This window comes from Triticum aestivum, chromosome 6B, assembly GCF_018294505.1.
Source record: "Triticum aestivum cultivar Chinese Spring chromosome 6B, IWGSC CS RefSeq v2.1, whole genome shotgun sequence".
In the NCBI taxonomy this organism is placed as follows: Eukaryota; Viridiplantae; Streptophyta; class Magnoliopsida; order Poales; family Poaceae; genus Triticum; species Triticum aestivum.
This window is the reverse complement of record NC_057810.1, coordinates 651,365,958-651,380,827: the sequence shown is the minus strand read 5'-3', so window position 1 is coordinate 651,380,827 and position 14,870 is coordinate 651,365,958. Positions and strand designations below refer to the sequence as shown.

Below are 14,870 nucleotides of genomic sequence, written 5' to 3'. Positions count from 1 at the left end.
AAAATAGTTGTGATTAAATTTACTAAAAAATGAGCATAGATGCTTATTTTTAATGACTTATTACAACTCAGAAATAAAAAGAAAAAATATATAGCAGAAAAGAAAAAAAACTATATAAAAAACTACTCAGAAATAAATAGAAGCAAAAATAGTTGTGATTAACTTTACTAAAAAAATGAGCATAGATGCTTATTTTTAATGACTTATTATAATTCAGAAATAAATATAAGAAAAAATAGTTGTGATTAACTTTACTAAAAAATGAGCATAAATGCTTATTTTTAATGACTTATTACAACTCAGAAATAAAAAGAAAAAAATAAATATAGCAGAAAAGAAAAAAAACTACTCAGAGATGAGCATAGATGTGCTTATAGAGAAAATTCAACCTAAATTCATAATAAATTTCTACTAACTTCAGAGAAATTCAGTATGAATTTAGGTTAAATTTCCTGTATAAGGGCATCTATTTTCATTTTGAGAGGAGCTCAACAAGGCAGAGAGGGAGGGGCTTATAAACCGGTCTGATTCCCCTTCGGTTGGCGAGGTGGGACTAAATTGTGACCGCAACGAGGACCAACCCTTTCATCCCGGTTGGTGGCATGAACCGGGACTAAAGGGCAGCCTTTGGTCCCGGTTCATGCCACCAACCGGGACCAATGGTGGTGGGCCAGGAGCGAGGACCATTGGTCCCGGTTTGTCCCTCCAACCGGGACCAAAAGGTCCAGACGAACCGGGACCAATGGCCCACGTGGCCCGGCCGGCCCCCGGGGCTCACGAACCGGGTCCAATGCCCCCATTGGTCCCGGTTCTGGGTTTTACCGGGACTAATGGGCTGGACCGGCCTGGACCATTGGCCCCTTTTCTACTAGTGACTCTCCCCTCTCGTTGCTATGCATCACCATGATCTTGCATGTGCGTAGGAATTTTTTTTGAAATTACTACGTTCCCAATAGTGGCATCCGAGCCAGGTTTTATGCGTAGATGTTATATGCACGAGTAGAACACAAGTGAGTTGTGGACAATACAAGTCATACTGCTTACTAGCATGTCATACTTTGGTTCGGCGGTATTGTTGGATGAAGCGGCCCGGACCGACATTACGCGTACGCTTACGCGAGAATGGTTCTACCGACGTGCTTTGCACATAGGTGGCTGGCGGGTGTCAGTTTCTCCAACTTTAGTTGAACCGAGTGTGGCTGCGCCTGGTCCTTGCGAAGGTTAAAACAACACTAACTTGACGAACTATCGTTGTGGTTTTGATGTGTAGGTAAGAACGGTTCTTGCTAAGCCCGTAGCAGCCATGTAAAATTTGCAACAACAAAGTAGAGGACGTCTAACTTGTTTTTGCAGGGCATGTTGTGATGTGATATGGTCAATACGTGATGCTATATTTTATTGTATGAGATGATCATGTTTTGTAACTGAGTTATCGGCAACTGGCAGGAGCCATATGGTTGTCGCTTTATTGTATGAAATGCAAGCACCCTGTAATTGCTTTACTTTATCACTAAGCGGTAGCGATAGTCATAGAAGTAATAGATGGCGAAATGACAACAATGCTATGATGGAGATCAAGGTATCGCGCCGGTGACGATGGTGATCACGACGGTGTTTCGGAGATGGAGATCACAAGCACAAGATGATGATGGCCATATCATATCACTTATATTGATTGCATGTGATGTTTATCCTTTATGCATCTTATTTTGCTTTGATTGACGGTAGCATTGTAAGATGATCTCTCACTAATTATCAAGAAGTGTTCTCCCTGAGTATGCACCGTTGCGAAAGTTCTTCGTGCTGAGTCACCACGTGATGAGCGGGTGTGATAGGGTCTACGTTCAAATACAACGGGTGCAAAACAGTTGCACATGCGGAATACTCAGGTTAAACTTGACGAGCCTAGCATATACAGATATGGCCTCGGAACACGGAGACCAAAAAGGTCGAGCGTGAATCATATAGTAGATATGATCAACATAGTGATGTTCACCATTGAAGACTACTCCATCTCACGTGATGATCGGACATGGTTTAGTTGATTTGGATCACGTGATCACTTAGATGACTAGAGAGATGTCTGTCTAAGTGGTAGTTCTTTAGTAATATGATTAATTGAACTTCAGTTTATCATGAAAATAGTCCAGGTAGTATTTTGCAAATTATGTTGTAGATCAATAGCTCGCGTTGTTGCTTTCATATGTTTATTTTGATATGTTCCTAGAGAAAACTGTGTTGAAAGATGTTAGTAGCAATGATACGGATTGGATCCGTGATCTGAGGATTGTCCTCATTGCTGCACAGAAGAATTATGTCCTTGATGCACAGCTAGGTGACAGACTAATTGCAGGAGCAGATGCAGACATTATGAACGTTTGGCTAGCTCAATATGATGACTACTTGATAGTTTAGTGCACCATGCTTAACGGATTAGAATCAGGACTTCAAAGATGTTTTGAACGTCATGTGCCATATGAGATGTTCCAGGAGTTGAAGTTAATATTTCAAGCAAATACCCGAGTTGAGAGATATGAAGTCTCTAACAAGTTCTATAGCTAAAAGATGGAGGAGAATTGCTCAACTAGTGAGCATGTGCTCAGATTGTCTGGGTACTACAATCGCTTGAATCAAGTGGGAGTTAATCTTCTAGATAAGATAGTGATTGACAGAGTTCTCTAGTCACCATCACCAAGTTAGTAGAACTTCATGATGAACTATAGTATGCAAAGGATGACGAAAATGATTCACGAGCTCTTCGCGATGTTGAAATCAACGAAGGTAGCAATCAAGAAAAGAGCATCAAGTGTCGATGATTGACAAGACCACTAGTTTCAAGAAAATGGCAAAGGGAAAGAAAGGGAACTTCAAGTAGAATGACAAGCAAGTTGTCACTCCTGCGAAGAAGCTCAAAGCTGGACCAAAGTCTAAAACTGAGTGCTTACACTGCAAAGGAAATAGTCACTGGAAGTGGAAATGCCCTAAATATTTGGTGGATAAGAAGGATGGCAAAGTAAACAAGGGTATATTTGATATACAGGTTATTGATGTGTACCTTACTAGTGTTTGTAGTAGCCCCTGAGTATTTGATACTTGTTCGGTTGCTAAAAATTAGTAACTTGAAACAGGAGTTACAGAATAAACAGAGACTAGTTGAGGGTGAAGTGATGATGTGTGTTATAAGTGGTTCCAAGATTGATATGATCATCATCGCACACTCCCTATACTTTCGGGATTAGTGTTAAACCTAAATAAATGTTATTTGGCGTTTGCGTTGAGCATGAATATGATTTGATCATGTTTATTGCGATACGGTTATTCATTTAATGTCAGAGAATAATTGTTGTTCTGTTTACATGAATAAAACCTTCAATGGTCATACACCCAATGAAAATAGTTTGTTGGATCTCGATCATAGTGATACACATATTCATAATATTGATGCCAAAAGATGCAAAGTTAATAATGATAATGCAACTTATTTGTGGCACTGCCGTTCGGGTCATATCGGTGTAAAGCGCATGAAGAAACTTCATAAAAGATGGATTTTCGGAATCACTTGGTTATGACTAAAACACCGTTCTCCAGAACAATGGAACAATCCAATGACTTGTTGGAAATAATACGTACTGATGTATGCAGACCAATGAGTATTAAGGCTCGTGGCGGGTATCGTTATTTTCTCACCCTCACAGATGATTTGAGCAGATATGGGTATATCTTGATGAAACATAAGTCTGAAATAGTTGAAAGGTTCAAAGAATTTTAGAGTGAAGTGGAAAATCATCATAAAAAGAAAATAAAGTTTCTGCGATCTGATCGTGGAGATGAATATTTGAGTTACAAGTTTGGCCTTCAGTTAAAATAATGTGGAATAGTTTCACAAACTCATGCCACCTGGAACACCACAGCGTAACGGTGTGTCCGAATGTCATAACCGCACTTTATTGGATATGGTGTGATCTATGATGTATCTTACCGATTTACCACTACCGTTTTGGGATTATGCATTAGAGACAACTCCATTCACTTTAAATAGGGCACCATCAAAATCCGTTGAGACGACACCGTATGAACTATGGTTTAGCAATAGACCTAAGCTGTCGTTTCTTAAAATTTGGAGTTGCAATGCTTATGTGAAAAAGTTTCAACCTAATAAGCTTGAACCCAAATCGGAGAAGTGCGTCTTCATAGAATACCCAAAGGAAACTGTTGGGTACACCTTCTATCACATATCCGAAGGCAAGATATTCGTTGCTAAGATGGATCCTTTCTAGAGAAGGAGTTTCTCTCGAAAGAAGTGAGTGGGAGGAAAGTAGAGCTTGATAAGGTAATTGTACCTTCTCCCGAATTGGAAAGTAATTCATCACAGAAATTAGTTCCAGTGATTTCTACACCAATTAGTGAGGAAGCTAACGATGATGATCATGAAACTTCAGATCAAGTTACTACAGAACCTCGTAGGAGTACGGTCCGCACCAGAGTGGTATGATAATCCTGTTCTGGAAGTCATGTTACTAGACCATGATAAACTTACGAACTATGAGGAAGCGATGATGAGCCCAGATTCTGCGAAATGGTTGAAACCAATGAAATCTGAGATAGGATCCATGTATGAGAACAAAGTGTGGACTTTGGTAGACTTGCCCGATGATCGGCAAGCCATAGAAAATAAATGGATCTTCAAGAGGAAGACGGACGTTGATAGTAGTGTTACTATCTACAAAGCTAGACTTGTCGAAAAAGGTTTTTGACAAAGTTTAAGATGTTGACTACGATGAGTTTTTTCTCACTCGTATCGATGCTTAAAGTCTGTCCGAATCATGTTAGCAATTGCCACATTTTATGAAATCTGGCAAAAGGATGTCAAAAATGCATTCCTTAAGATTTATTAAAGAAGAGTTGTATATGATGCAACCAGAAGGTTTTGTCAATCCTAAAGGTGCTAACAAAATGTGCAAGATCCAGCGATCCATCTATGGACTGGTGCAAGCATCTCGGAGTTGGAATATACGCTTTGATAGGTTGATCAAAGCATATAGTTTTATACGGACTTACAATGAAGCCTGTATTTACAATAAAGTGAGTGGGAGCACTACAGCCTTTCTGTAAGTATATGTGTGTGACATATTGTTGATCAAAAATGATGTAGAAATTTTCTGGAAAGCATAAAGAAGTGTTTGAAAGGAGTTCTTTAAAAGAAAGACCTCAGCAAAGCTACTTACATATTGATCATCAAGATCTATTGAGATAGATCAAGACGCTTGATAAGATTTTCAATGAGTACATACCTTGACAAGATTTTGAAGTAATTCAAAATGTAACAGTCAAAGAAAGAGTTCTTGTCCATGTTGCAAAGGTATAGAATTGAGTAAGACTCAAATCCCGACCACGGCAGAAAATAGAAAGAGAATGAAAGTCATTCCCTATGCCTCAGTCATAGGTTCTATAAAAGTATGCCATGCTATGGACCAGACCTATTGTATACTCTGCCCTAGTTTGGTAAGGGAGTACAATAGTGATCTAGGAGTATATCGCTGGACATTGGTCAAAATTATTCTTAGTGGAATAAGGATATGTTTCTTAATTATGGAGGTGACAAGAGGTTCGTCGTAAAGGGTTACGTCGACACAAGTTTTGACACTGATCCAGATGACTCTAAGTCTCAATCTAGATACATATTGAAAGTGGGAGCAATTAGCTAGAGTAGCTCCGTATAGAGCATTGTAGACATGGAATATTTTGCAAAATACATACGACTCTGAATGTGATAGACCCGTTGACTAAACTTCTCTCACGAGCAAAACATGATCGTACCTTAGTACTCTTTGGGTGTTAATCACATAGCGATGTGAACTAGGTTATTGGCTCTAGTAAACCCTTTGGGTGTTGATCACATGACGATGTGAACTATGGGTATTAATCACATATAGATGTGAATATTGGTGTTAAATCACATGGCGATGTGAACTAGATTATTGACTCTAGTGCAAGTGGGAGACTGAAGGAAATATGCCCTAGAGGCAATAATAAAGTTATTATTTATTTCATGATAAATGTTTATTATTCATGCTAGAATTGTATTAACCGGAAACATAATAGATGTGTGAATACATAGACAAACAGAGTGTCACTAGTATGCCTCTACTTGACTAGCTCGTTGAATCAAAGATGGTTAAGTTTCCTAGCCATAGACATAAGTTGTCATTTGATTAACGAGATCACATCATTAGGAGAATGATGTGATTGACTTGACCCATTCCGTTAGCTTAGCACTTGATCATTTAGTATGTTGCTATTGCTTTCTTCATGACTTATACATGTTCCTATGACTATGAGATTATGCAACTCCCGTTTACCATAGGAACACTTTGTGTGCTACCAAACGTCACAATGTAACTAGGTGATTATAAAGGAGCTCTACAGGTGTCTCCGAAGGTACATGTTGAGTTGGCGTATTTCGAGATTAGGATTTGTCACTCCGATTGTCGGAGAGGTATCTCTGGGCCCTCTCGGTAATGCACATCACTATAAGCCTTGCAAGCAATGTGACTAATGAGTTAGTTGCGGGATGATGCATTACATAATGAGTAAAGAGACTTGCCAGTAACGAGATTGAACTAGGTATTGAGACACCGACGATCAAATCTCGGGCAAGTAACATACCGATGACAAAGGGAACAAGGTATGTTGTTATGCGGGTTGACCAATAAAGATCTTCGTAGAATATGTGGGAGCCAATATGAGCATCTAGGTTCCGCTATTGGTTATTGACCGGAGACGTGTCTCGGTCATGTCTACATAGTTCTCGAACCCGTAGGGTCCGCACGCTTAAAGTTAGATGACGATTTATATTATGAGTTATGTGATTTGATGTACCAAAGGTAGTTCGGAGTCCCGGATGAGATCGGGGACATGACGAGGAGTCTCGAAATGGTCGAGATGTAAAGATCGATATATTGGACGACTATATTCGGACATCGAAAAGGTTCCGAGTGATTCGGGTATTTTCGGGGGTACCGGGGAGTTACGGGAATACGAGGAAGAAGTAATGGGCCTCATGGGCCAAGTGGTGGAAGAGAGGAGGCAGGGCGCACGGCCCCCCTAGCCCAAACGAATTGGAGTAGGGCGCCGGCCCCCCTTTCCTCCTTTTCCTCCCTCTCCTTCCTTCTCCTTCTCCTTCCTTTCCTTCCCCTCTCCTACTTGGACTAGGAAAGAGGGGGGAATCCTACTTGGAGTAGGATTGCCCCCTTGGGCGCGCCTCCTCCCCTTGGTTGGCCCTCTCCTCCTCCCCCCTTTATATACGGAGGAGGGGGCACCCCATAGACACAACAATTGATCTCTTGATCTCTTAGCCGTGTGCGGTGCTCCCCTCCACCATAGTCCTCCTCGATAATATTGTAGCGGTGCTTAGGCGAAGCCCTGCGACGGTAGAACATCAAGATCGTCACCACCCCGTCGTGCTGACGGAACTCTCCCTCGACACTTGGCTGGATCGGAGTTCGAGGGACGTCATCGAGCTAAACGTGTGCTAGAACTCGGAGGTGTCGTAGTTTCGGTGCTTGATCGGTCGGGCCATGAAGACGTACGACTACATCAACCGTGTTGTTCTAACGCTTCCGCTTTCGGTCTACGAGGGTACGTGGATGACACTCTCCCCTCTCGTTGCTATGCATCACCATGATCTTGCGTGTGCGTAGGAATTTTTTTTGAAATTACTACGTTCCCAACACTTGCACCATAGTCTACATACTCTCCATGGAATCCGACGAGCAGGAAGAAGGGTTCTCCGGTATAAAAGCCAACTAGGTGGCCCACTAAGCCCGCTTGATACAAGCTAGACAACTCGCTGCTCCAGCCCCTCACCACCCCAAGCCGTCAATACCATGGGCGAGGCTATAGGCGGGAAAGCGGAGGAGCAAGCTGCAACTCCATGCTAGCCCCTGCTGCAGCAACTCGGGGCTCCAACCCAGCTCGCAGAGGAGTAGCCAATGCCGGCGTGGAGCATGGTGGCACGGGCGCCGTGGACGCCGCCGTGTCATCACGCTCCTCCCGCGCCTACATCCCGCTCCTCCCGCGCCTACGTCCGCGCCATCCGCCACAAGTGTTGGCGTAAGCGCGTCTTGCCAGTGGAGGCGTCCAACACGTCTGTGCCCGCTGCTAACACCGAGGAAAAGTAGAACATGGGAGGCCGCCGCCACTTGGGTCCCACGATCGCCACCGCCACTGCGTCACCAGCACACACAACCAGTGTCTTGCCCGGTTCAACACAGACCGTCGTCGACCCCCGCCTCGGCTTCACGAAAGCGGAGGAGCCACTCTTCCCCTCCGGCTGAAGCATGGCCACTCCGATGAGCGGTGCAGCCGGACATAGGGAAGATATGGGGGAGCCGGAGGCCATGGAGGCGAAATTATACCTCTAGAGTCGGACGAGCTCCACTTTTAGTTGAAGTATGCCTGAAATATAATGAATCTCATCCGGTTATATTGAATACGTCGTGTTTCTTGAATTTCTGGTTGAAATATATGCCAGCAATGTTGGATGGCCAGCTCCTGCATCAGTGTCTGCGGACTGGTCCCCTCAGTCTGAGGACAGATACCAGAGCAAATTTGCGGGTCAATGTTGGAGATACCCTAAGTATTGCATATCTAAGTCTTATGCTATTGATTTTACACGAAGATTTGTGCGGGTATTTCTCTTTTATGTTTGATTGAGTCATTTAGATGTGCAATACTTAGGGCACACAGACCCTTTAGAAAAAAGCAAATATATTTTTAGTGCCAACAAACCGTCAACAGTCAGTCACCTGAAATTCTAATCTGGGTCTGTCACTCTATTTTTGCCGTGTCCAACAAGTGGTTTACTCTTTGATTAAAACAAATGACTCACAATAGAAAATAGTTATATTGATTTTGAGCTGAAGGACCAAAAAGAAAGAAAAAAACGCATTGGAGCCGAAGCCTGAAATTCCAAAGTTCACGTTGATCTAGTCTAATACAACTATGTTAAACCCCACAGGAGCCCAAACCCAGAGAATATAGTCCACATTGGCTAATGACATTAGATGGATACGCGCTGCATTGTTTGCATAATTATACTAAATCTTATATGTGTGATGGTATCACCTTAATGAATAAATGAACAAAAATAAAAATAGAGAGAAACATAGAGTGAAGTTTTTCTTTAAAAAATGAACCAATGACATTAGTATTACCCTTATAGAAAAACTTTATAAAAAAACAAGTAATGACAAAGTTTGCACACAATGTACACATAAATTGTGTTTTTTGGATATTCAAGAATAAGCATATAATAGTGGATTTTTTGAGAAAAAGTTTTCTAAGAATGAATTACTTCAAAAAATTAGCTTGAAGAAATATAGTTGGCAAGGTTTAAGTCATCCAAAATTCATGAAATATTATGGGGTCCTTCCGAGCATATACACAAAACTCCCACATAAGTTTTGAATTTTTTAAGGACATTTAAGTTACACTATAAATGTTTCCAAAGTTCACTGAGGTTTTGAGTTCACCTTTCAATTTGAATTTAAACATGATGCAAAATAGCATTCTTCATTACATATTTCATAACTTTGGGATGTTACATGGCCACCGGCTGCCTATATACCTGCTCATGACGGCGGTGGGTGGATTGCGTGTAGAGGGATATCAAGGCAGAACCCTACCCCCCCCCCCCCCCCCCCACCTTCCCCACGAGTGGCTCAAAGTGAGGACGTGTGGTTGGGTCACACGAAGCGTTTTTGATAGATTGTTGGTCGAGCAACCTATATTTTTAGGTAAACCAGTTCAGTTACATACCTAACAATTAGCTTAACTTTCTTTTTCTTTTCTTTCTTATTAACACAACTTAGCCTTTTCTTTTCTTTTTCTAACTTGCAAAGGTATTAATATGCAAATACTCTACAAACTAAACCTATGGTTGGATAGTTAGGAGGACAGTGGTATCCCCACCAGAGTTCAAGTTCTAGACTTGACATCGGTGCTCGCATTTTCCTGGATTGATTTTAGACCGTTCGGCGATGTGCGTTCGGTGGGAGGAGACGTTCCCGTCGACTATGAAGACGTCTATGGCGAGTTCGTCAATCTCAAAATGATGTGTTGGCTTAGTTTCTCGGATGTGCTAGTAGGAGTCTTTGGCTGCAACCACTTGATGATTTGGAAATTGCAGCATAGGCTTTGTTCAATCAATATAGATGACGGCCTAGCAATCGGATTAGTGGTGCTTGAGTGTGTCACGTAAGCTTTGATGCCTTTGTTTTAACAAAATAAAAAAATGCATACCGTCCACTTTGGTTTATAGGCCTGGGAAAATCTTCGGGGTCGGCATAGTCTGCAAGCCAGTGGAGCCAGAATTAAACTCAAGTTTAACATTTTGACATGATTTCCATAATTAAGATACATAATTGTGCTTCAATTTCACTAGTACATTCCTCTGAGTTTGATTTCTCCCATATGCAACGCGAGTTGCACATGCACAATCAAACATTTATTTTGGAGAAACCCACTCCATGCATATATCACTTCAACTCCTTGGCTTTGCCATGCCTTTGGCAGAAAGACTTGACCCTCTCCATGCCATCCTCGAGAAGGCCTGGATCGACAGCAAACGTAATTCGGAGCCAGTTCTTCATTCCTAGTCCACTCCCTGTAGTGCATGAGCATGTGTTAATACCACTACTGCTAATTAGTGTAAACTGAACCAGCAGGCATCCCTCCCCCGTGAATTGTAGCAGGACTACTTTTTAGAATGTGGAACAGAGCTTTGTTTGTAACAGTTATTTAAAAAAAATAGTCATAAGATATTTAAACGATGAGATTGAAATTTGAACTAAAGATTGAAAGTTTCATAAAATGATGGAAAAGTTATACTCTCTCCGTTCCTAAATATTTGTCTTTCTAGAGATATCAACAAGTGACTACATACGGAGCAAAATGAGTGAATCTATACTCTAAAATATATCTATATACATCTGTATGTGGTAGTCCATTTGAAATCTCTAAAAAGACAAATATTTAGGAACGGAGGGAGCAGTAAATCAATTTTTGCGCTGGTTTTGCCAAGCCATTTAGGAGTTTGGACTAGTTTTCAAAATTCAGAAAAAAATGAAGTGGGATAAAAAAGGTGTAAAAATTGAAGACAAATAGTAAATATAATTATTTTTTCTTAGTACTTGGAAATTTTGGAGCTCATTTTGTCCAGCCATTTGGTCGTCCTTTTCAAAGTTTGGCCAAATTTCAAGTGAAAATTCAAAGTTATTAGAAAAAGGCTGAAGAAACGCAGGTAAATAGATTGGTAAATAAGGAGGCTTAGTTCGAGCTAAAGCTGAGCCACTGTCGATTTTGAGTCAGCTGGTGAATTGTCGCCGTTACATTCTTTTTTGCTAGTCATTATCCCTATATTCTGAATTATATGTGTTAAAATCCCCTAAAGTTGTACTCCTCATACTCCCTCCGTTCCGAATTACTTGTCGCAAAAATAGATAAAAATGAATGTATCAAGAACTTAAATTATGTCTAGATACATCCATTTCCACAACAAACAATTCCAGATTGAGAGAGTATATTTGTTTACAGAGGGAGTAGATTTTGCTAGTCCAACCGCTAGCGATGTGCTTTGGATGAAATTTGCTCAATATAGCTACACGAAACGTGGAAAACATTGAAGACGTATATATCAGCCCTATGTTGATAGTTTAAGCACAAAAATATAAAAGAGAAAAGGCAAAATAAACTTATTAGCTTGCAACAGCTGCAAAAGACAAGATAGATCAAGAGTCGTTGGACGTTCACTTAATTTCTCTGTGATCGACCGATGCATAACTTAATCTACTACTAGAACAATTATAATCAGATTCGTACGGCCTCAGAGCAACGAATGCTGGTGGGGGCAAAAACAATTAGATTCGGATTTCTACTTCTGATTTGGTTTTTAGTAGGTTGCTTGGATCGATGCGGACATGGAAAGCTATGTGACCAACAGCAAACCCGACAATGATACGGAGTACTATACAAGCTATAGTTAGCAGTCCAAAATAAGCCGAATCCATGATTGATTTGATTGATAATGTACTCTCTCCGTTCCGAATTACTTGTCGCTCAAATGGTGTTAGATACATCATACATCCACTTAAGCGACAAGTAGTTCGGAACGGAGGGAGTAGTACGGTACCTGGGCAAATGACAACGGACTCCTCGCGGGCGACCTGGGTGCAGAAGTCGACGTCGTCGGCGATGCCGTCCAAGCAGGAGAGGTCCAGCTTCACCATGACGAACATGGACCCCTCCGGCTTGTGAGGGCAGGTGATGCACTCGATGCCGCCCACCTTCCGGTAGCATATCTCCGCCGCCTCCCTCATCACGTCCATGGCCTTCTCGAAGAAGGCCTTGTCCGTGTTGGCGATGATCTGCGGCAGAGCTCCCTGCACGAACGTCACGGCGTCCACCGAGATGGCGCAGTAGCTCATGATCGACTCTAGGACCTGATGAAGAAAATTACCAGGAGGTTCTCTGTCGGCCCCCGTGAACACATTTTGGAAGTTGGTTGGGGTAAAGAAGGTACGTAGTACGTACGTTCTTGTCCCGGAGGACCCCCTTGGGATCGGTGGCTGCGATCCAGCCAAGGCGCCAGCCGGGCACCATCCACCGCTTGGAGATGCCGCCGATGGTCACCACCGGAGCTATCTCCCCGAACACGCCCATCGGCACGAACGGCTTGCTCCCGAACGCGCAGTGGTCGTACACTTCGTCGCTGATCACCATGATTCCAAGCTTCCTCGCCGTCTCTGCAATCTGTGAAATATCTCCGTATTAACTAATCAGAGGAAGAAGAAGTAGCTACTGGCGGTAATTGCCTTTGGCTCCTAGGTGCATATGCACCCATTGTCGAAATCCAAATTCCGAGAAGTTAAAAAATTTGAAACAAAAATCCCGCGTGTATATCCGGACATTTTATGTGCGTTCACAAGGTTTCAGTGAAAAACGACGTTTTTTGTGGCTTGTGTAAAAAAGATAAAGAAATGCCTCGTGAATAGTTAGAATGAAGCATCAGAAATTGTCTTTTTTACACAAGCCACAAAAAACGTCGTTTTTCACCGAAACCTTGTGAACGCACATAAAATGTCCGGATATACACGCGGGATTTTTGTTTCGAATTTTTCAACTTCTAGAAATTTAGATTTCGACAATGGGTGCATATGCACCTAGGAGCCAAAACGCCACTCTCAGCTACTGGCGCTACTTGTCTTAAATTTTAATGCATAGACGTCTGCGTAGATGCTGGATACCTTGGCCAAGTGGTCGTAGGAGTAGACGCACCCGCATGGGTTGTTGGGGTTGACGATGACCATGGCGACGGTGTTCTCGTCGGCGAGGGCCTCCACGCCGTCGAGGTCCACCTCCCACTCCTTCTCCGGCAGGAGGTCGAAGCGCCGGAACTCGAGGCCGCACAGCGCGGCGCGAGACTCGTACATCGGGTACCCCGGCCTCGGCAGCAGCACGTTGGCGCCCGGCGACGCCAGCACGGCCATCATGATCTCGATGGCGTGGTTGCAGCCGGCCGTGACGACCACGTCCCCCGTCGAGAGCTCGTAGGGGAGCTCCCTGGACAGGTACGCGGCGACGGCGCTGCGGCAGTACATATCCATGCGTTTACCAGAACCGACTAGCTGAAGAAACAGAGAAGAGATTAAGGCTGCGGCGGCAGTACGTACCTGCGCGCCTCCAGCACGCCTCCGGCGGAGGAGTATCTGTTGTGCTTGCCTGACAGGGCGGCGGCGGAGACGGCTTCCTCGTCGGCAGCCGCCGTGCGGAAGCACGCGAATGCGGAGGGGTCGCCGTGGCCGAGCGGCGCGACCGGCCGCGGGTCGTTCCTGTCGACGCAGTCAAACACGCGGGTGACGAGGGCGCGGAGGCTCTGCCGGCCACTCGCCTGGACCGCCGGGTTCCCCGCCCCGAAGCGCCACTTCGCCTCGCCGCCGTTCTCCATGGGCGGCTGACGACGGGGAGCGAGCTAGCGTTGGAAGACTGTGTCGTGTGCGCGTTTGCCTGATGAGGAATGCGAGGTCGTCGTCGGTTCGCTTCTTTCCCACGATGGGTTGGGTCGACTGTCTGCTTGGCATCGACGACAGCTTTTGTTTGTATCCAACTTGGCACGAGGCAGGAGCCGTCGGCACGTCAAGCCATCAATCATCAATCCCGTTGTCGATGCTCGGAGCTCTCGTCCGACAAGTTGATTCACAATATTTGTTTGATTGAATCGTGCGTACTTACTGTACAAAGTAAGAAAAGTAAGAAGAGTTCAAGGGACCGAACGGGCCTCAAATATTGCCGTTTGCAACCACAATATCTATTTTCAAAACATCAACACATGCACGTTGATCATCTAGCCCAAACATAGTTTGGTGTAAACCCGGGCAAACGTCGGGCCGGGCCGCCCGGCCTTCATTTCTCAAGCCCGAGCCCAGCCCGAAGCCCGAAATACTCCTTGTTTTCAAGCCCGAGCCCGGCCCGAAATGAAGCCCGAAGCCCGAAAGCCCGGCCCGAACGCTATTTTTCAGTGTACGCACGTGCAAGCCCGGCCCGAAGCCTGAAAGCCCGCCCGAAATACATGAAAAGTGAAGCCCGAGCCCGGCCCGAACTATCTTTCAGGCTGCAAAACAAGGCCCGAGCCCGACCCGAACGTCAAGCCCGGCCCGGCCCGGCCCGGGTTTTTCGGGCCGGGCTTGGGCCGGGCTGTCCATGCCTGGGTTTAGTTTGGTGCATACAAATATAAATTGTTCGTGCGTAAGAATACAATTCTTTTTTCAAAAAAATAAGAATACAAATAATCCTAACATAGTTCAAACATAAAA

At 43.8% G+C, this 14,870-nt stretch overlaps 1 protein-coding gene across 2 annotated transcripts; it reads right to left on the bottom strand.

Annotated features, from left to right (window-relative positions):
* Positions 1–10,338: 10,338 nt before the first annotated feature.
* On the bottom strand, positions 10,339–14,131 carry LOC123138505 (nicotianamine aminotransferase 1). Of its 2 annotated transcripts, none has more exons than XM_044558481.1 (5): positions 13,731–14,131; positions 13,305–13,644; positions 12,592–12,810; positions 12,191–12,500; positions 10,339–10,666 (listed from the first exon to the last, which is right to left on the bottom strand). In XM_044558481.1, exons 1-5 carry the CDS (start codon positions 14,003–14,005, stop codon positions 10,539–10,541), a joined length of 1,272 nt encoding a protein of 423 aa, XP_044414416.1. In that variant the 5' UTR covers positions 14,006–14,131; the 3' UTR covers positions 10,339–10,538. The 2 variants fall into 2 exon arrangements, with proteins under 2 accessions (XP_044414416.1, XP_044414417.1); XM_044558482.1 differs by having other exon boundaries at positions 10,339–10,612.
* Positions 14,132–14,870: the final 739 nt, after the last annotated feature.